This window comes from Nicotiana tomentosiformis, chromosome 2, assembly GCF_000390325.3.
Source record: "Nicotiana tomentosiformis chromosome 2, ASM39032v3, whole genome shotgun sequence".
Classification (NCBI taxonomy): domain Eukaryota; kingdom Viridiplantae; phylum Streptophyta; class Magnoliopsida; order Solanales; family Solanaceae; genus Nicotiana; species Nicotiana tomentosiformis.
In genome coordinates, this window is record NC_090813.1 from 116,425,466 (window position 1) to 116,448,017 (window position 22,552).

The window sequence follows — 22,552 nt, forward strand, 5'->3', positions numbered from 1 at the left end:
AAGAGATTCACGAAATTAGGTCAACTTTTGACATCAGCAACTACAGTAGCCGTTTCTCTTTGCTTTTTTTTAGTAGTTTTTCATATTTTGGGATATTTTAACATAGATTTTATTATTTTGACTTTACAATATGAGTTTAATTAACATTTCTTCTTCTACTTCTTCAATTTCAAGTATGAGTAGTTAGATTTTTACTAGAGTTGTGACCCAACCCTAGTGTGTAAACCTTATGGGTGTTTAATTTAATGCTTGTTTATGATTGGGTGTTTATTATTTAGCCTTGTTCATGCTTTAATTTGTGAAATTAATGGTTGCAAATATTAGTTCATGCCTATTTGACTTAGTCTCTACTTGAAAAAGAGAGACTTAGTCTAGAAAACTTGGCTAACAAGAAATTGGGTCAATTGAGAGATTGATAATCCCAATTAAAGGGTTCAACCTAGAGATAGTAATAACCCGTCTTGAGATTTTATCAACCGTTTTGTGCATACCCATTTGGACTTGATAAAGTCAAATTGGACAAAATCACTCTCTAACCGAGAGGTATTGAGAGGGTAATTGAGAGTTGATAGCTATAATACACTCCGATCAACAAAACAAGCATTAAGGTTTATATCCCATAAGACAAACACCTAGGTGATGGTCATAACCCTAGGCTTTTTACAAAACTTGAAAAATAACAAAAATAATTTCTTAGTTTCATTTCTTAACTTTGCAATCTTAGTTTAAAATATACATAGAAACAACCCCAATTTGTGGAAGTATTATTGAGGTAGTTCAAACTCACGTATTACAATATATACTCCTAACTCCCATATATAGCTCCCTGTGGAAATCGATCTTAACTATTGTTGAGTACTATTATTGCAATCGACCGTTTCATAATCTTGATTTGAGGTGTGAAATTGGACGAGATCATGCGTATAAGTAAAGGTTTAGGCGGATAAACTCGTGGCCATGATTACCTCGATAGCCGGCAAAAATTACACTGAATCGTGGGATGACGCGTGTTCGGGTCATTAAATGCGGAGAGACATGCGTCTAATCAACCGTCAGAAGCTTTTCAGAGGGAGTCAATGAAATTCCCGCCAAAAAGAATGTTTCTACCAACTTTTCGGTGACACAAAGTTATGTCACCGGAAAGTAATGGGACTATCTGTATAGGGTAAAATATATTAAGTTAAGTGATCGCATAAGGGAGTGACACGTGGAGCCGAAGGCAGAAGATAGCTAAAATCGAAGGCAATTATTCCGTCTATTATCGGAAAGAATGGTGCTCATAAAGATGAAATAAATGCCTGCCACCCGGTAGCATTTAATGAAGAATATTATACAGCATTTAGTACATCGCCCGTTATAAAGAATTTGACATTCATGCTCGCTGTTACACATTGTTCAATGACCCTCATAATTGACATTGAAGAAGAGCTTGATCCTAAAACCGTGTTCCCTAGGTGCAACTATAAATAATGAGCTCTATTATCGTTGTTGAGGACACGAATTTTCTGGCAAACTTATGCTATAATCTATTCAAAGCTTAATACAATTTTATCTTCTTGCTCCTTGATTTCATTGATGTTGTGCCCGGAGACCCTGCTCTCGGAACTACTGTTTCTGCTATTTTAATTTATTTTCATCTCAAGGCTAAGTATTGTATATTTAATTAATTCTTCTATTATTTTAAGATCAAATTAATTCATTTGTCTAGAAATCACGTATAAATTCAACTGTACCGTTTTACGGGTAAACAACCACCTAATTAGATATTGTTGTTACATACCAATCCTAAGATTAATACTTTGACCTGTCATCATAAATTTAGAGACAAGTGCTAATAAGTAGTTGAACATAATTAATTGTTCCACTAGTAACTCTTCATAGAGAAAATGATACTTGACAATATTTTAAAGTTTTCCTGAGGTAACTTTTGAGAATGCAGCTTTACAAAATACAAAAAGTTCTCTTTTTTAATTGACGAAGTAAATGAAGACGAAAAGAGAGAAACTTAACGCATGGAGTAGCAGTTGCTTCAATATGTCATAGTGACAGGGCTAATTGTTCTTGATGCCATTGTGTTCTCTCATATTATTGTTCGTTTATAAGCAATGTAAAACGATTGGTTCAATGAGATAAGCCTGCTTACAACTTAATTAACAGCGTTAGCATACAAATTGCAAATATGATATTTTGGAATCAAATGCTAGCTCTTCATTTTCTTCAAACGATCTCTCAAATAATTCACGTGGCGCATTTTAAATTGAAAAGTCAAATTGTTTGATTCCGTAATTTGGTCTTAATTATCAAAAAATATTTATTAAGAGAATGGATGAAATAATTAAGTTGATTCGGTATTAACTAATCCCTCAGCTCACTTTTATCCACTTTTGACTTTGCACTCCCTTTAATAAAAAATAAATGAAATACTCTTTCCGGTCACTTTTAATTGTTCACTATTGACTTTGCACACCCCTTAAGAAATAATAAATAAAACTCATAATTTACTATGATACTCAATTACCGATATTAATTGGTGTATAGTTGTAATGAATTTGAAAAATGATTTAGAATGAGTAATTAATGCTAAGGGTAAAACAGAAAAAATAAATGATCTTTCTCTTGATATGCGAAAGTGGATAAATAAAATTAAAAATCTATTTTTAGAAAAGTGGACAAGTAAAAGTGAACGGAGGGAGTATGTATTTTATAATTTTACCCATAATAAAGATAGCATTTCCAAAAGTCTTAAAAATGATTTGGAGAATGAGTAGTTAATGATAAGTGTAAAACATTAAAGAAAAAATTGTTTTTCTCTTGATTTAGTATAGTGGACAAGTAAAAGTAAAAATATATTTTTAATATAGTGAACAAGTAAAAGTGAACTAAAGAAGTAATTAATAACTAGTTCTAAAAATTAAAATCTTGCTTGTAGAAATTAAATCAATTTAGAGCTGTATAGCAGATTGCTCTTCTTCATTCTTATGTTTTTTTTTTGTTGTCAAACTATTCTATTGTTCAGTGTTCACCGTGGTTTCGTTCATAGATATACATTCTAAGTTAAATATATATCTTTTTTTGTAAATTAAGGAGCTCACACCCACTATTTTTTCAGTGTGTTCTAGATAAATTTCGCTTCAATAAAATAGTTCGCAAATTATACTAGAGAGGTACTAAATTGCATTAGGATTTTGAACCAATGACCTCCCGTTTAGGGGTTCTCCTGCTCAATCAACTCGGCCACTCTTACTCGTGTAGTTATATATTGTTTCACTTGAGTTGCGCAAAGATTTCTGAAGATATATAAAAGTTTCGAATAGTTCAATTGTCTCAATTAAATCAAATAATTGGGGGGAACCAATTGCGGGTCCCACGGTTAACCATCTTTACCCAAATCAAGACCTACAAAGCACGACGGCAATTGGTCAGTAGTCGCCGCCTAGCTGCCTTTGCGCGTCCATTTTGTGCTTTTGTCAAATGATTCCATTTTCTTTTTTTCTTTTTAGATTCACTTTCATTATTTACAAAGAATCTATTTTACGTACCATAAGATAATCATCTTAATGACTTAATAAAACTATTCTACTATACAGCCGTTTGCACATATTTTTTTTTCCTTTTTCCAATTTTATTTTCAAATCAGTGTTTGCTTTACATTTAACTGAATTTTCGAAGATGATTTTCAAAATTTGTTAACGACGAGTTTCAAATTTCAAAAAATAATTTTTACTCTTTCAAGTAAACAATATTTTTTCCCTCACAAAACTACAATATTATTTTAAGTGAATTGCATATCCAAACACTTTCAATTTTCAAATACTCTTTTAGCTTAACTTCAATTTGTTTTTTCAAATCTCAGTTTTTTTTAATGTCCAAATGCCTACTATGTCCCCACAGGAATATGTTAGCATACAAAAATTCATAATTTATATGGAAAATGGCCAAAAATGTCCTTGAATTATTTGAAATAGTTCAAAAATATCCTCCGTTTATTTTTTGTATCAAAAATATCTCTGTCGTCTATGTTTTGGACCACAAATGCCCCTTAAACCGTTACTCTTGCCATCCTGACATGACAGTCCAACTGGTTAGATTTGCTTACATGGTCATCCACCTAAGATTTCCAGCATGACAAAATTATTTTTTCGAAAAAATTATTTTTCCGAAATTTTTTATTAAAATACAAAATCAACACTTCACTTATTCCGAAAAAAGTATTAAAAAAAATCGAAAAAATTATTCTTGATTGGGGTTTATGATTAGATTAAAAAATTCCAACCTGGAAATTATTCTTTAATATTTCGGAAATTAAAGAGGCAACAGTAAAAATATCAAAATATTCCGAAAAAATAAAAATTTCTTGAAAAATTATTTATTTCAGAAATTTTTATTAAAATACAAAATCAACACTTATTCCGAAAAAAGTAAAAAAAATTCGAAAAAATTATTTATTTCGGATTCTTTTATTAAAACACAAAATCAACACTTATTCCGAAAAAAGTAAAAAAATTCGGAAATATTATAAGAACTTCGGATGAACCAATTGATACTTACAGTAGAGGTGTACCTTTTGTGAAGCTATAACAGATAAGCATCTAAAAATTTAGATCAAACTAATCATAAATTCACAAAAGAGAACAATGAAGTTTTTTAATCAAATCATAAACACCAATCAAGAATATTTTTTCCGGAATTTTTTTCCTTTTTACGGAATAAGTGTTGATTTTGTATTTTAATAAAAAAATTCCGAAAAATAAAATTTTTTTCTGAAAATATTTTACTTTTTTCGGAATAAGTGTTGATTTTGTATTTTAATAAAAAAAATCGGAAAAATAATTTTGCATGCTGGATTGCTTAGATGGATGGCCATGTAAGCAAATCTAACACAGTTGGAATGTCATGTCAGCTTCAATGGCAAGATTAACGGTTTAAGGGGTATTTGTGATCCAAAACATAGACGGCATGGATAATTTTTGTACCAAAAACAAACGGAGGGTATTTTTGAGTTATTTCAAATAGTTCAAGGACATTTTTAGCCATTTTCCGTAATTTATATCACAATGCAGGAGTTTGAATTTTAGTGACCTTATGATCAGTATTATTTAGCTCTAGGTCTCTAAAGTATAATTCGGTGGCAGGGGCGGAGATATGATTTGAAGTTTATGGGTTCTGAATATCACGGAATTCATAATTTATTTTTGTCACTGGTTCACAAATGAATATTTATTCATATTTAATGAATTTTCTTATGCAAGTACAGGGTCTAAACAAAAGTTATTGGGTTCGTCCGAATCCACCGCTCCTGCTTATAGCTTTAGATTCGGTAGAACTCAGTGATTTTGGATTAAATCCTATATTTATATTAAAAAAAATATTAAATATATAAAAATAATATATCTAAAACCTAGTAAACAAAAAGGATTATGGTGTAGAACTCATGAACTAAAATCTCAATTTTGCCTATGTGACAGTGGCAAAGGTGTCACCATTCAACGATTAGTAGTACATCGAACTTTAATGATCTCATATTCACTGATACAGATGAACTCCAACTTATCTATGTAAATGAAAGAAGGTAGATTACATCTGGTCTCAATGTTTGTTGATTTAGATAAATTAAATTTGTATTGAAATATTTGACTTTAAAAGATCTAGTAATCTATTTTACTTTTGTTTAGATTACCTTCACTATTTCAATAATGAAGTTATTAGCTATGTGAAATGCTTAATGACAGATAAAAGAAATTTAAACAGTTAGTTTTATGAGTAAAGTTACTCTTACAAATATCCTTTTTAAGTACTAGTATATAAAAAATTTAAAACATAAATATGAATTTTATTAGACAGGAACGAATATTCAGGAAAGTGGAAAATGTCATGGACATCCATTGTGGAAAGTGAGAAATGCACCAATTTGCACAGGCGCATTTAAATTCATATTTTAAAATTTTAAAATATAGGAGTATAAATTAAGGAAAGTGAGAAATGGAAATGCGCTTGTGCAAATTGGAACAGCGCTGCAAATTGGCGACTTTTTTCCCAGTATTTTAAGGTCTTCCTTCTCCTTCCTTCTATCTCTGATATTCAAATTACTGTTCGATAGCTTCATATCTATAGAAACCAATTCAAACCCAGTTTTTTGGAGAGGCGTTTGAAGCTCGGATATTTCAAAATTTGGAGTCCTATTAATTGCTACTAATCAGAGAAAAGAAAAGTTGCAGAGCAAGAAAGAGAGAGGGAAGTAAAAGCTAGCTAAGAGGCTAAGCACAACATTAATTCTCATGAAACCAGTCCCACGGTACAGGTACTCTCTCCCCTTCTATGGAATTCAGAAAATAGCATTTATTGAGAAACAATGAACTTCCCACCATCCTCAACTGCTCCCCTTTAATTCCCCTCAATTAATTGTCCTCCCTTAAGTCAAACTCTTCAACTTTTTTTCTTCTTTCTTTTTCTCTTCCTTTTTTACTGTCTAATTAGCTGTCACTCATTTTCATTTCCTCTTGCAGAAGCTGATGATTGCTCTCTTTAATTCGAACAATGGTTTTTCATGAAATAATTATCAGATTCGTCTTCTCAATTTTATTGGTCTGGTCATCATCATCATTATCATCGGTTAGTGCTGCTAATTCAACTCAGTGTAATCAGTACTGTGGAGCTGGTTCTAATGTCCAGCGTGTTCCTTATCCATTTGGATTCTCAGAGGGTTGTACGATTCGCTTGAATTGTACTCGAAGTGGAGAAATTGGAATCGGAGAATATCTAATTCAAAATGTGACTTCAGATACATTAATGGTCAACTTTCCAGTAAATTGCAGCCGTCCGATTGAGGATCTTAAGCAATTTAGCGGAACCAATTACGGTATGACTTGGAGAAACGGGCTGCTTCTACAGAATTGTACAGTCCCGAAGAGCGAGTGTACCATACCATCATACCTTTTAAGCGCGCGTTTGAACATACCGTCATGTGATTCGAAGAATGAGAATGTGAGTTGTTATTCAGAGGCGAGTGGTGATTATTTGGATTACTGGAAACTGAAGAATATAGGGTGTGGACTTGTGGTCTCGTCTATATTGGTTGGTATGGATAATAATACAAAGAAGAGCTCTTCTATGTACTTAGAATTTCAGACGATTGAATTAGAGTGGGGATTGGAAGGAGATTGTGCATGTGATGAACATGCGAATTGTACAAATATTTTTCTTCCGGGGAACAGAAACGGTTTCCGGTGCCGGTGTAAAGATGGTTTCGTAGGTGATGGTTTCAGGAACGGTGATGGTTGCCGGAAAGGTTAGTTCGACTTTTCAGTTTTCCTTTAAAAATTTACGGTTCAAGTTCAGAATTTTATTACTCCTATAACTCATTTGATTTATTAAGCTCCAAATTAATTATTTGTGGTTATTTAATAAATTTTGAATACATATAAGGTACAAGTCAAAATTGTTTGGTTCGGACAAACTCATATCCTTACTCTTGATGATGTTGAATTGTGTGTACAATCTAATTTAAATTTTTAAATATTAGAGATAGAACACGTTTATTTACTATGCACAAGTATATGCAAATTCAAAATTTAAAGCTTAAGTTCTTCGATCTTATCAATAAAGTTATTATCGTTTTTGAAATTATAAATTTAAAATTCAATACTTGTTAAAATTTCAGTAATTTTTCATATAGTATATTTGCACGACATAATAAAAATACTACGGTTGAACCCAATAATTCAGACTCCATCCTCCTTGACGTATAGGTTTGATCTTTTAGACCAATTACTTGGAAGTATATCATTAATGGATAATGCTGATAGTCAAATTCAAAATGTCTACTTATTTTGGTATATGGCAATTCAATATAAAACAATGCTTATCAAATTACGGGTAAATTTCAAAGATAATTGCTAGATGGCCTAATTGTTGTTTGACTCTGGGCAAGATGTGACGTGAGAGATGATGAGACTAGTGTAGTTTTCTATACTCCTATTTGGTTTGACCAGTAGAGACACGCCAAATAAGAAAGGCTGTTGATTTCAATGGAGGTATAGTATGGGCATTTATTAGTGAAATCATGAGTTTACAGGAATTGACTATGATTAAACAATGATTATTTTAGTGTGATTAAGTTTATTAGGAAATCCAAATATTCCACAAGTTGCGTTTAAAAGTAGTAGTGCATATGCGGCTGGTGTAGTCAATAAAGCCTTTTCTACATTTTGATTTTGTTGAATTTGCGTTCTAAGCTGTCGAGTGTTGAATGTCTCCTCAGTGACTTCCACATGTGAGACTTGGTCTCACTTACTTTTTCCCCACCAGGTTCCTACCTTCAGCTGCCAGCATTTCCCTGTATTTGGCTTTTAGGTATTACTCACAACTCCGTCCACTTACCTCTCTTCTTCCTGCCATGTGGATCCGGGACAAATATATTACTCATTCAATCCTATTTTACTCAAAAATATTTGATTCGATACAAAGTTTAAAAAAGAAATAGATAATTTTTTAAAATATGTGATCTCAAACATATTATGATATTTTTGTGACTATAAAATCTCATATCAACAACAACAACCCAGTATAATCTCATTAGTGGAGTCTGGAGAGGGTAGTGTGTACGCAGACCTTACCCCTACCCTAGGGTAGAGAGGCTGTTTCCGATAGACCTTCGGTTCCCTCCCTCCAAGAACTCCCCACCTTGTTCTTGGGGTGACTCGAACTCACAACTTCTTAATTGGAAATGGAGGGTGTTTACCACTAGAGCAACCCACTCTTATCTATAAAATCCCATTTAAGTGTAAAATTGAGATTCTAAAGTTAGATTGTTTCTAGAATATCTCTATTCTTTTTGGAGCATAAGAAAGTGTCTCATACAATGGGACGGAGAGAGTATTAGGACAATGAGTGCCATAGTATTCATTGCCCTTGACTTAAAACCAAATAGTATAAAGTTAAGTAATATTTGCAAAATGTTTCATGTTTATACTAAGTTTGTAACTTTGATATAGAGTAGTTGTGATGCGGTGATACTTTACTATCCTCATTCCCCATTTATTTTAAATTATAGATCCGTCTTTAACATAGATCCTAACCATCTATGGTCTTTCCTTAATAAGATGAAAAGGGATCTAATGAAGTATTTATGAGACTGCCTATACAAAGTGGTATTGTAACTTTGTATAGTTCAAATCAAAATGACAAGTTTGTGCTCGATGAGCTTAAATTATGTAATTTAGTGATATTGAGCCCTCTATCTCCACTAAAAGGAATCTGCTTGTCTTGAGATTCTCTTACACAATTGCATACATAGCAGAAAGGTGATTTCTTGGATCTTATATGACACGAACAAAGATCTGACTGAAAAAAAGGAAATAAATAAGCATTTAACTGATTTGTTTTGGCCTTCTCTGACTCCAATGTCGGTGAATGTGATTGCTGACAAGGTCAGAATTATTCAACTCCGAGATTGTGAATTGGATAATCCCCAGAGTCAACAGCTTCAATGATTCTGTTGTATTTTAAATTAATTATACGGAGGAGCACATGGTAACTGGATGTCTACAAGTTTGAACGGGTGAAAGTCAGAGGATCAAGAGGACCTGGATTGTTGAATAATTTCATATTTTATTGTTGAGTAAACATTATAGTAACGGGGAATAGAATCAATGCCAAGTCTAAAAGTAAACCTCTCTAACTGAACTGCAGGATTTTTTTATTCTTTTTTGGAGAGAATTGGAACGTGGATAATGGAGGAGGGAATAATAGCAGAAGGCAAGACCTTCGATTGACCGGGCACCAACCTTCGTGCTTTTCCAAATTGATTAATGTGTAAGGACTTAAGGACAGGTAGCCCGGTGCACAAGGCATCCCGCGTTCACACAAGGTCTGGGGCCGCACCCCAAAGAGTGTGATGTAGACAGTCTAACCTAATACAAGCATTATTGGCTGCTTCGATGGTTCGAACCCGTGACCTATAGGTTATAAGGAGATAACTTTACCGTCGCTTCAAGTTGGTTAATGTGTAATGACATAATTCAATTGTTAAGACTCTAATACAAGTTTGCCATAGTGTAATTGATAGAGTTTAGATAAATAGCAGGTTTGGTGATCCCCTTCCTACCTGTGTGAGAGACAGTTCATTATTATGCCAGTCTAATTTTAGACAAGTTAGTACTTCACCTGAATCAAGCATAATTTGAAGGGATGAAAGTTGGAACTGATTCATTTACCAGTTAAATCAATGTCCAGAAAACTGTGTGTTAAAAGAACATCTTGAGTTGGAGATTTAAACCTTAACTGAGCAGTTCTTGTGAGACTCCACGCATTTGGAAAATTGGTTTTATTTGCTGATCATGTACTTGCTTCATAACTGGGAGGGCATACATTTTCTAAGATATTTTAGCTATATATTCAATCAATTCTATTTCCAGAAAAAAGAAATAATTTTTGCCCCCACCCTCAACCCTAATTTTTTTGCCATATACTCCTACCTTTTTCTCTATTGTTATCTTCAGTATGTCATCCTTTTACTAACTTCCTCTTTATGTTTTCTCCATCAGTTTCTAAATGTAATCCTTCAAAATACCTCTCTGGCAGATGTGGTGGAACTACAAGAATTGGTGTGCTCGTTGGAGGTAACTTTTTTTGCTAAACTTCTCCAGAAAATGTTACTAGTAAATAGCCACTTTGATTTTTCGCACAAATCCTTATCCAGTCGTTTAATGCACTAGTATTAGGTTTAGCATCTCCTGATGAATCATTCCCTGATCCTCCTGCTTCATTTTGACAATACCTCTCAATTAGCAAATGTGCACTCTTTAGTTTTCTTTAAATGAGCTTCTTTAAATGTGCACTGTGCACATATTGGTTTTCTGACCTTATTATGTAAGAGATTTTGATTTTCCAAATTGCAAAAGAGTTGCTGAACTTGCTGATCAGTAAACTTCCAAGCTTGCTACTTTTACAACCTCTTGATTTGATTTTACTGGATTCAATGTAAATGGTGAGTTTGATCTGTTCCTGGTTTAATGAAACTGTTGATCACTTATAGGGATTATTGCTGGAGCTGGTTTAATGGCTGCTTTGGCTATTCTCTGCTACTGCATTCGAAGACGTTCTGCATCTCTGAAGAAAAGAATGAGCGCAAAGCGCCTTCTTTCTGAAGCTGCAGGTAGCTCCAGTGTTCCTATGTTCCAATACAAAGAAATTGAGAAAGCAACAAACAGTTTCTCTGAGAAACAGAGGCTGGGCATAGGTGCTTATGGCACAGTTTATGCTGGAAAGCTCCACAGTGATGAATGGGTTGCAATTAAGAAACTAAGACATCGAGATCCAGATGGCGTTGAACAAGTGATGAATGAGATTAAGCTTTTGTCCTCTGTAAGCCATCCAAATCTAGTCCGCCTCTTAGGTTGTTGTATTGAAAATGGTGAACAGATTCTTGTTTATGAATTCATGCCCAACGGAACTCTAGCTCAGCATCTACAGAGAGAAAGGGGCTCAGGACTTCCATGGACAATACGTCTCACTACCGCCACAGAAACTGCTCAAGCGATAGCTCACCTTCACTCAGCAATGAATCCACCAATATACCACAGGGATATCAAATCTAGTAACATACTCTTAGATTACAACTTCAACTCAAAGGTAGCAGATTTTGGTCTTTCCAGATTTGGCATGACAGATGATTCCCATATCTCTACAGCACCACAAGGCACTCCAGGTTATGTGGATCCTCAATACCATCAGAATTACCATCTTTCCGACAAGAGTGACGTGTACAGCTTTGGAGTGGTTCTTATAGAAATCATTACAGCACTGAAGGTGGTTGATTTCTCTAGGCCACACAGTGAGATTAACTTGGCTGCACTTGCAATCGACAGAATTGGGAAAGGTCGTGTGGATGAGATAATCGATCCATTTCTTGAGCCACACAGGGATGCATGGACTCTATCATCAGTTCATAGAGTTGCAGAGCTAGCTTTCAGATGCCTCGCATTTCATAGGGATATGAGGCCTTCAATGATAGAAGTGGCAGATGAACTAGAACAGATCAGGCTCAGCAGTTGGACATCATTGGAGGACAATGTATGCATGACATCATCAGTGAATTCCTCTTGTTCATCTCCGCGTAGTATGAGCGAGACATCTTTTCGTAGTACAACAACTAAGAAAGGAGGAGTTGGGAGTAGGAGGTTGATTCTTCCACAGAAGATAGGGAATGCACTGTCAATCATGGAGGAAATAAAGGATAGTTCCCCTGTTTCAGTGCAGGATCCTTGGTTAAGCGAAGAGAGTCCCCCTTCAACAAACAGATTATTGGGTAGTGCTGGTCGATGATGACTTGAAAAGAAAGTCTGCTTTAGGTAGAAAACTGAGGTGATCACCTGTAATCTATTACAACCAGTTTACCACCTTTTCTTATCTTATGATATAGTGACTCATACCAAGGAGTAATACAACAGTCCTCTTTGTCATTACATGATCGAACTAGTAGTAGATTTTTTCTTGCCTCTGCAGCTTCATACATAAAAGGAATGTGAAATAGTGATTGGACAAGTACCAAAAACTACCAGAAAGATCAGTGACTAAGCGATCTGAATTCATATTGCAGTGCCCGAATTTGAATTTTTCCTACATATTTGTCCGTTCCTTATTTAGAAGTTGAACCCCGTGTAGAAACCAAAAGTTTATCTAGCTACCTATCGCACAAATTGCTTCAGCAACCAGCATTAGGGAAGGTATCAGAAGTTTCAAATACTCCTGACAATCATAAGAGGAACCCACCCCCACTAAAATTCCCAGGAAAATATGAACAAATTGGTACAGATGAGATTGCATTCTTTCCTTCCCATCCTTCATGGAAAAGGAACTTTCTAAAATAAAATCGATGACATTCTCGATTGCCTCTTTAAATTCAATAAGAACACTCTTGCATCAATTGCATTAGCTATTCATCTTCAAGACTCTAGTACACCGGATATGTTACATAAATCTACATATAATAAAACTATAAGTGACATCATACAATCGGAATATATGTATCAGAAATGCCACCCTTTGAATTAAGCAAAGCACAATCAAGTTTGCAAACAACAGTAACAAAAATGAAATATTACATGAAAATCAAGAATCTTTTCAAGATTTTTGAGCTTCAGGTCCTAAAATACCATTAACAACAGTTGAGGCGACCAAAACTCCAACTAATTCAGCTCCAGCCACTGCTCCAGCTTGAGCTAACCCTCCAAAACTCACTGAGCTCTCAATCTTCTCCTCCACAGCTTCTATCCCCTTCTCAGCCGTCACCAATCCTTTCTCCGCTGCTACAATTCCCTTATCTGCCGCCTCTAATCCTTCCTTCACTAACACCTCTGCTTCCTCCTCTGCTTTCTTCAGCTTCTTTCTTAGTCCGAAAAGGCCAATATCCTCTGCCTTTGACGGCATTTCCAGCGCTTTCAGTGCCGTTGTCGCCGTCAGCAAAGATATTAACTGCCTCCGACCGGGGAGAACCACCGGCGCCTGTTTAGTAGGAGTTGTGTTTGCATCTAGCACACAGCGAATTGGGAATGTCCGTACGGAAATTGAGCTAGTGGTGAAAGCCATGGCTTTGCTCTTTCTCTGCAATCAAACTGAGGCTAGCAAAGCTCCCTCGATACCACAGCGAAGTGTGTGGTCTGATATTTTTGAACGGACAGAAGGACATATAAATAAATACTCGGACCTGAAAAGGATTTTATTTCTTTCCGAAAATTTTCCTTTTTCTCTTTTTTCTTTCTGTTTTTTATTTTTTAATATAAATTTTCTAGAGTGGTGTGTTAAAAATAGTTAAGACTTTTGGTATATTGGTACCATACTTAAATGATGCATTAAACGACAACTTCAATCCTTCCGAAAAATATTATCGACTCGTGAATAATGAAGAACAGAGTTAAAGATGAAGAAATTATAGTAGGATTGAAATTGTTTAATCAATTAAAGGTTAGACAACACTGAAAATATAATTGTTTATATCAATGCATGCATCAAACCAATAAATGCATGACATATTTTTATAAAATAAATTTTATTTAACAAATTTCAATTAACATTTTTTTATCTCAATTTATTATTTAATCACGATAAAACTAATATGGTATAATATAATCGAAATAACATGGGCAAGCCGGTTTTCGATTTGGTAATTAAAAAACGAAAAAGGGCCAAAACGTCGTTATCGTTTCGTAAATGGTATACTTCTACGCTCTGTCCATCATTTGGTCCAAAGATACACTCGACGTTATCTTTCAAACTAAAAATAGCCCGGCGACTAACGAAAATTTTTGTGGTTCCTTTTTTAATGTGTTGACAGCACGTAGTTGAGCCACGTGACTCCCTTGTCCAAATCGAATTAACCCGCTCCAGATTTAAACCCACCCCAATTTATTGGATCAACCCACTGAAGTTTTTCAACCTTAACCCTAGATCCTATCCCTTTCTACTCCATTTCCATCACTTCTTCTAAATAAAATAAAAAAATCAATGGCTAAAATTTTTCAAGAGGAGTTCCAAATTCTTGTTCCAACCAAACTCCATATCAAGGTTCAGCAATTAATTTCCAGCAACACCCAATCAATTTTGAGAACGAATTTCAGATTTGGAAGTTATTTCTGTATGGGTCAAAATCTACCCCGTAATATTTAAGCTCAGACAACACTAAAGAAAGAGTCCTTGAGCCGTCATTAATCGAGGAGGAGTAGGAAGCAGCAAGACCTATAGCCGAAGAGTCGACAAGAGCCATGGTCGAAGTGTTGATAATGGTCGAAGTCAAGCATCGCTGATGAAGTTGTAACAACTGGTTTTCAAAATAGGATATGTAAGAGAATATTCTAGTGGATATTCTTTCACTTACTATTCGAGTTTACTAGGATAATGTCTCATAGATAGGAAAAAAGGCAATGATACGAGGCATTTGATATTCATTTGGCAAGAACATACTTTGATAATAGATTCTCTCTCTTACTAAGATACAAACACTACATTTTATCAAGATTCTTGTTTGTATTATTCCATACTTTTCCATAAGATGCGAGAATAATTCGAACATTCAAGGATTTGTCTGTCACTCATCATTGTCAGGTGAAACAACCGTCTAGTTCATCCTTTATTGGGTGAATCACTCCTCCTATTTACTTGAATGCCATTTATTATAATTCATTGTTATTAAATGCAACATTATTGCTCATACTTTTTGGAATAGTTATTGTATGTTGTTATCACTTTCCTACCAGACCTATTCGACGCTAATCACGCTTTCAGAAGTCACATCTAAAAATATTATTATTAACTAGGTTTAACCCATTATCACATAAATTTAATTATTTGAACCAAGAGTTATATTTTTTGGTCAAACAATTTCAAGCAAAGTTCCAAAGAATGAGAACCTCGAAGAAGGAGCTGTAATTCCATTAAAACTCTTTTGAAACCTTGGTTCAATTTTTTTTTTTTTTTTTGAAATTGTAACTTATTTTGAACGTGTGCTATTAGATTTTGTTGGGACATTAATAGGAGCTTAAATCTGAAACTTGAGGGAGTTTGAAATAGATTTGAGATGGATTTGGGTGAATTTTCAAAGCAAATTCGAAGGTTGAAGAACATGTTCAATCCAAAAAAACTGGGCAGAACTAAATATGGGGTGAGTTTAAATCTGGAGCGGGTTAAATTTGATATGGACAAGGGAACTACTTGGCCCAATTACGCGCTGCCAACACATTAAAAAAGGGACCACGGAAAATTCCTTTAGTCGCGGGGGTATTTTTAATCCGAAAGATAACGTCGACTGTATTTTTGGACCAAAAGATGGACTGAGCGTAAAAGTAAATCATTTACCAAATGATAGGGATATTTTAGCTTTTTCGATTAAAAAATACTGCAAGTATTTGTAAATTAATAGAAAAATAGTCACTATTTAATGCAGAGATAAAAATAGGACAAAAATACCCTTAGATGAAACACGAAAAAAATCCAGCATAACATGCTGGATTATGAAATTCTAACATATTGTCCTGGAGTTTAAACTTCAAATATACATTGTATGCGAATTTCAGCATATTATGCAAGAGTTCACATATAGGGTACCTAACATATTATGCTTGAATTCCATATGTAAAAAGTTCGAACTCCAATATATTGTGCTGGAAATTTTTTCGGATTTAAACTTAAGGGTATTTTTATCGAGATTTTATTATCGCATAAAAAATAATTAAATTTCGATTAATTTTAAAATAGTAATTAATTTTTAATTAGCAATTATAAATCAAACTAATTTTAAATTTCTCCGTGTAATGTATGCACTAGGTCCGAAGAAATATTTTCATATATCTGTAACCATTAGATTATAATGTATTCTTTTATCATATTGTGGTAAATTTAAAAATTGATCAAATGACAGTCATAACAAAAATGCACACAATTGGGAGATGTTCTTTTTCCTCGGGTACCATTGACGTAAAACGACGCCGGTTCTTCCCAACCAGCCATTTTACATTTTTGCGCCATACGGGGTTTTTGGGCGTTCAAAAGAGAGGGAAAATCGAGGGTTTATAAAGTTTCCGCTAGGAGTTGCTAATTCTAATCGAAGGTGAACAATGGCTGAGGAAGTAGCAAATTCAGAAACAGCAAGCCCTACGCCGGAGCAGAACCAGAATTCGGTGAATGCCACCATCGAATCAGGGTTTCAGGGAGGTACAGAATCGACTTGCAACAATAATAATGCTGAGAGTTCTGCGGTTACTTCTGATGGTGACCGCGAAAAATCGCTGGAGTACGCCGATGAGCTAATGGAGAAAGGTGCTAAGGCCGATAAAGATGGAGATTATGGAGAGGCCGTTGAATGCTATAGTCGTGCCCTAGAAATCCGGTTAGGGTTTACACATTTCATTTCCTCCGGTTTTTGTATATCAAGTACATTTAGCTGCCTGCTTATTTTCTTTGGTTATAGACTGTTAGATTAGCTTATTTCGAATTAAGCTTTAGTTCGAAACTTACATCACAAAAGAAAATCGTTTGATCGTTTTTTGTAAGTGATGCAGCAAAGGCACGAGAGTTTAGGGTTAGGGTTTATTGTACTGCAGGTGCAGTAGATAAGTTCATCGTTCAAGGTATTTTGATGAGCAGAATCAACAACAACAACAACCCAGTATAATCCCACTAGTGGGTTCTGGGGAGGTTAGTGTGTACGCAGACCTTATCCCTACCCTGAGGTAGAGGGCTGTTTCCGATACACTCTCGGCTCCCTCCCTCCAAGAACTACTCACCCTTCTCTTGGGCTGACTCGAACTCACAAACTCTTGGTTGGAAGTGGAGCATGCTTACCACTAGAGCAACCCATTCTTGTCTTGATGAGCAGAATATATTGTTAATATAGGACTGATACACAGTACAAAGTCTTTAAGAGATTATTGGATAAATATTTCTTCATATACGTGCTTTACTTATCTTATTAAATTGCAATGTGAAAAAAATTTGTCTTGGTGCGGCTTAAATCTTTCCCCTTTTGGGATGATTGAGCCGTAGACATGAAGTACAACAGTTTATAATTGAGAATTACATGCTCCGGAGAACTCTGGGCTATTCTCAAATACATTCTTCAATAGCCTTCTCAAAGCGGAATTAAAATGTTTCAAAGCTGTTGAGTTGACCAATTGAATAGAGGAATTAGTATCCATCAGTCTTTTCATAGTATGCTCCTTCATTTTCTTTCTTGTTCTCTTCTATTGCATTCTTTGTTACATGAGTGTGTGTGTGTAAAGAAAATATTTCAAGAGAGTTTTTCAAGTTGTTTCAAGGACATTGTACGTTTTTTCATCATACGATACACATAGTTTTAGAGTTTCTCTCTCCCTATATATATCTCTTAACAAGTCATATATATTTGTGTGGTTGTAAATCATCCCATTAACGGGAAAATGTGTTATTTAAAGTTAAATTGTTTCTAAATATAGTAAGATATCATTCCTTTTGGGAGACTAAAAAGGAATGTGCATCACATCAATTGGGAGAAAGATATTATTTTTCTATGCCGTTCTACCTTTTCTAATAGATTTCTCGTTTCACGTTGACTTATTTTGCAAAAATTTCAGGGTTGCACATTTTGGTGAACTTGCTCCTGAATGTATCAATGCATACTATAGATATGGGTGTGCTTTGCTGTGCAAAGCTCAGGATGAGGCTGATCCTTTGGTTTCTATACCTAAAAAGGACAGCGAGTCTCAACAAGATTCTAATAGAGATGGTTCTGTTAAGAGTGCTGTTAGTTGTGAATCTTCTGTTGCTTCTATTTCAAGTACTGGTGAACCAGGTGGAAGCTCAAATGGAAAGGAGAAAGAGGAAGATGATGGTTAGATTCTTTTGCATTAATCTCATCTGACTTCTCTATAATGCTACTACTCGTGCTTTATAGCAACGACATCGTTTATTATGAAAAGATAATAATTGAATTGAAGAGTTTGCTAATTAATTAACAAAGTTAGCATCAACACAAAAAGTGTCATTAAAATCCATTGATTCGCCGCCTAAAGCAATAGAGTGATGTGAAGCAAGGTGGTTTATTGCCTCATGGGTGAAGCAATGAGTTTCTTCGTAGTCCATCACTTTAGAAGTGAGGAACAAAGTGATTTAGAGAAAAGAAGCGAGGAGCAAAGTGATCCAGCAAGAGTAGTTTATTTTGAATGTAGCTTAAAGAAAGAGGGAGGGAGGGAGAACTAATGCTATTTCTTGAACCTCTCCTTGCTATTTGAGTGCTAGTGCTCCTGAGTTTGTAAAACCTCTCCTTTTACTGCTTCTGTTTCATTGTTTCTTTTGATTTTTCTCTTTCTCAAACAATGACTTTTCTTTCTTCCAGTATTTGAGTTCTATTCTTCTATAACTTCTCATTTTGAGCTTCTCTCTTCTACTGTTTTATTTCATTTTTTAAAATAACTAAATACAGAATTGAATGTTGCATATTAGTTCTTTTTTCCCCTTCCAAAATGATTGGTTAATTGAAATCTGAAATCAAGTATGCGAGTAAATTTATGTTTCTGTATCCTTGTTGACATAACATTTGAAAGTTGTTTAATTTGAGTTGGATTAATAGTGTCAATTGTACACCGGACATTTTAAGTAGCAACTTTAATTGCAATACAGTGTTATAAGTACCAAATTCATATATCCTTTTGAAAAAACATATATGTTTGGTAATATTTATATTTTCTGTAAATGTGCGCTTCATTCCAAAGAGGCATGCTCTTTACTTCACGTTTTGATTTAAAATCCCATGGCCCTGTTTCTTATTGCACATTTTGCTTTAAAGACACAGGACACAACTCTGTTACCCGGTTGAATCATATAAATTCTTAATTGCGACAGATACCACTCGCCTTCTGTGCTTGTCATTTTTAGTTTGTTACTTATTACTGCGGCCTCCTTTGTAGAGTAGTTTTTGGAAAGAGGAATTGTTAGACTTGTAAAGATGTGCTGGTGCTGTCCTCCCACTAATAGAAATCAGTTATCTGGAAACTATTAGTCTCTGACGTTTAATTCTAAGAAATGGGTATTTACTATCGCGTTTGCTGGTCTTCTGAGATCTATGTTAGCAGTGCAAAAAATTAGGTTGTCAAAATAGAACCTGGGAAATTGTGTAATGATATCCTTTTTAGATATGATAATTCTTGTTGTGGATACTCTGTTATGGGACAGCTGCAGAGGAAAAAGACAATGAAGGAGATGAAGATGAAGAAGAAAGTGATGCTGAGGATGTGGCTGAAGGTGATGAGGATGAAACTGACCTGGATTTAGCCTGGAAACTGTTAGATGTTGCAAGGGCAATTGCTGAAAAGCACTCTGGTGACACAATGGAGAAAGTGGATGTATTATCAGCTTTGGCTGAGGTAGCCTTGGAAAGAGGTTTGTCTCCTAAACAATACTTTCATTACCTTAATTAGAATGGTGTTGTGAGACTCCTTTTAGTATCTGTCCTGTGAAGTTGTCCATTGGGCTATCAACCACCATTTGTCTTGTTGAATGAAATATCTACTGAATACTGATACCAGGACTGATAATTAAGTTGTCATCTCAACTGGAAAAGTCAGTATATTTGATTCTGGCATTTGTTTTATTTTTAATTGCAATCCCATGCTGCAATAATTTATCTAATTCAAAATTTTCAAATCAATGGAGACAACAGTGATAACTAGATATGAGAATGATTTTAACATCATTAAAATGTGTGGCGTAGCACTAAATGAAATTAAAATTGGATGTATTATAATCTTTGGCTGAGGTAGCCTTCGAAAAAGGGTTTCTCCTCTATACAGTACTTCCATTACCTTAATTAGAATAGTGTTGTCAGACTCCTATTTTCTGTGTGGGAAGTTGAAGTGTCCATTGGTGGTTGATAGCCCCGATGGACATTTCAACTTCCATTAGATTTTATTCTAGCATTTTGGTAATTTTGAAGTGCAATCCTGTGCTGCAAATAGCTTGGTGATTTAGCAAAAAAAAAATCAATTAATATCATCTTGATTAATAAAATATCTAGTTCTATCACAAGCGAGGTATAGATGTTTTGGAACATGATGTGTTGAGGTGTTTCTGTGTTGTGATTATGGGACTAAGAAAGAGGAAATGATGGGCAGATTGAGGAGGGTTGGAGGCAAATATTGGGGGCGAACAAGGGTGGAGAAGTAATACTAGTCGCTTGGCACAATGGCGGAACTCCTTGCTGAGACTTAGAGAATAAGAGGGGTCATGACCATGAGTGACGGAGCCCCCTTCCTCCTATTAAAACATAATTTAGCAACTTGCTAGCATTATTAGTTGTAAGGTCGTATTTACGTTCTAGATGGTGATTCACTGTCTGTTTCATGAATTCCTAGGAAAATCCTAGCTGACTGGAAATGGATTAAGTGGTTGAAATAAAAATGACCTAAACTGAACTGAACAAACCGAATGCAAATGATTTGGTACTTTGGGTTGCCTGTTTAGTTGTAACAAGATGTTTATTTCTCTACTTCACATGCTACAGGATTTGTAAATTCTGTCTTTTTCTTTTGCAGAGGATCTTGAAACTTCCCTTAGTGATTACCTGAAGGCGTTATCCATTTTGGAACGCTTGGTTGAACCTGACAGTCGCCATATTGCTGAGCTGTATCCTTAGTAACATGTAACTTGCCTTCAACCCTTAAGGGGATTGTTCTCTGACCTACATCTTAGTATTAATTTCTTTATCTGGGTTTTATTAAGTGCCAAATTTAGGTGTTGCTTCCTCTTCCTCGCCTTGTGTTCTTAACTGGATTACAGCAACTTTAGGATATGTTTATGTCTGGAAATTGCTTCTAAGCCTCAGGAAGCCATACCATACTGCCAAAAAGCTGTTTCGACTTGCAAGTCGCGGCTACATAGGCTCACCGATGAAATAAAGCTTTTGTCAGAATCAACAGAAAGATCAGCTACTAATGTAGATCAGATTGCGAGACAATCGTCCAGTGCATCACAGTCCGACTCTGTATCTGCTAAAGAAGCAGAGATTGAAACGCTCACAGGTCTATCTGCAGAATTGGAGAAAAAGGCAAGTATATCACCAAATGAGTTTTGATTAATGTCTTGGTTATTTCTTCTTTTATAATTGTGACTCTTCCACTTGCAGCTTGAAGATTTGCAGCAGTGCATGTCATCTATCCTCTCAGATATTCTGGGATTGGTTTCTGCGAAAGCAAGAAGTACGGAAAAAGCTTCTTCTTCTATGGCTGTGAGCTCTTCACAGATGGGTGCTGCTACCAGTGGTAGTGGAGGTTTTGACTCTCCAACCGTTTCCACTGCTCACACAAATGAGGCAGCTGGAGTGACTCATCTAGGTGTAGTGGGAAGAGGAGTCAAGAGGGTGCTGCTAAACACAACTACAGAGTCTAGTCCAATGAAAAAGCCTGCATCTGAGCCGCCATCAAATAATGGAGATGGCAGTGCCTCGTAAAGAATGCATTGTTGTTGCTGTGATGAAGTAATCTTTAACATACAAAGAAAGCCAATACAACGCTAGTGGTGATTTGCTTATGTTGTTGCTGACTCTGTTTGTTAGCTGGGAAGTCTGTTGTAAGATGGCATAATTTTATGTCCTGTCCTTGATCACTTATGCCTTAGTGACTATTCTATATCTGTTGCTTTATTCTCTGCAGTTGTATGTTCTTCAGATAATCTACTGAGACTCGGAAGTTGAACACTTTTTTGAATGAGATGGTAACTTTGCTGGAAGACCAGTAACTGAACTAGTTAATAGTTATTCACTACCTAGACTACTGGGTGCTGATTCACCGTCATGGCAAGTAGCAAGTCTTAGTATTTTTATTTATTAGTATTTGTTTGTAGGGTCGTGAGGGCAGTGTAGGATGTAACATGACTTGGTTTTAAAATTAACCCTCGTTCACCTATCTTTACTTTTTGTTTCAAGTAAACTTATGGTTATCAGGGTATTAGATTTCTTCTTTCTTCATATCATTTCAAATTAAGATGACCTTTCTTTGAGGCTTTGTTGGCAGTACCGTGCTGCTAGGAGGTGGCT

The 22,552-nt window shown here is 35.1% G+C and overlaps 3 protein-coding genes across 5 annotated transcripts; 2 read left to right on the forward strand and 1 right to left on the reverse strand.

Moving 5' to 3' along the window:
• Positions 1-5,883: 5,883 nt before the first annotated feature.
• On the forward strand, positions 5,884-12,458 carry LOC104120275 (wall-associated receptor kinase-like 14). Of its 2 annotated transcripts, none has more exons than XM_009632020.4 (4): positions 5,884-6,292; positions 6,504-7,285; positions 10,542-10,616; positions 11,033-12,458. In XM_009632020.4, the coding sequence occupies exons 2-4, from the start codon at positions 6,535-6,537 to the stop codon at positions 12,319-12,321; spliced, it is 2,115 nt and encodes a 704-aa protein (XP_009630315.1). In that variant the 5' UTR covers positions 5,884-6,292; positions 6,504-6,534; the 3' UTR covers positions 12,322-12,458. The 2 variants fall into 2 exon arrangements, with proteins under 2 accessions (XP_009630315.1, XP_009630314.1); XM_009632019.4 differs by having other exon boundaries at positions 5,885-6,298.
• Positions 12,459-13,023: 565 nt separating this feature from the next.
• Positions 13,024-13,688, reverse strand: LOC104120274 (uncharacterized). The gene has a single exon (XM_009632017.4). The coding sequence runs from the start codon at positions 13,582-13,584 to the stop codon at positions 13,120-13,122; it is 465 nt and encodes a 154-aa protein (XP_009630312.1). The 5' UTR covers positions 13,585-13,688; the 3' UTR covers positions 13,024-13,119.
• Positions 13,689-16,487: 2,799 nt separating this feature from the next.
• Positions 16,488-22,245, forward strand: LOC104120273 (uncharacterized). Of its 2 annotated transcripts, none has more exons than XM_070195995.1 (6): positions 16,488-16,876; positions 18,099-18,355; positions 19,702-19,902; positions 21,054-21,144; positions 21,298-21,565; positions 21,644-22,245. In XM_070195995.1, the coding sequence occupies exons 1-6, from the start codon at positions 16,605-16,607 to the stop codon at positions 21,965-21,967; spliced, it is 1,413 nt and encodes a 470-aa protein (XP_070052096.1). In that variant the 5' UTR covers positions 16,488-16,604; the 3' UTR covers positions 21,968-22,245. The 2 variants fall into 2 exon arrangements, with proteins under 2 accessions (XP_070052096.1, XP_009630311.1); XM_009632016.4 differs by having other exon boundaries at positions 16,490-16,876; positions 19,696-19,902.
• Positions 22,246-22,552: the final 307 nt, after the last annotated feature.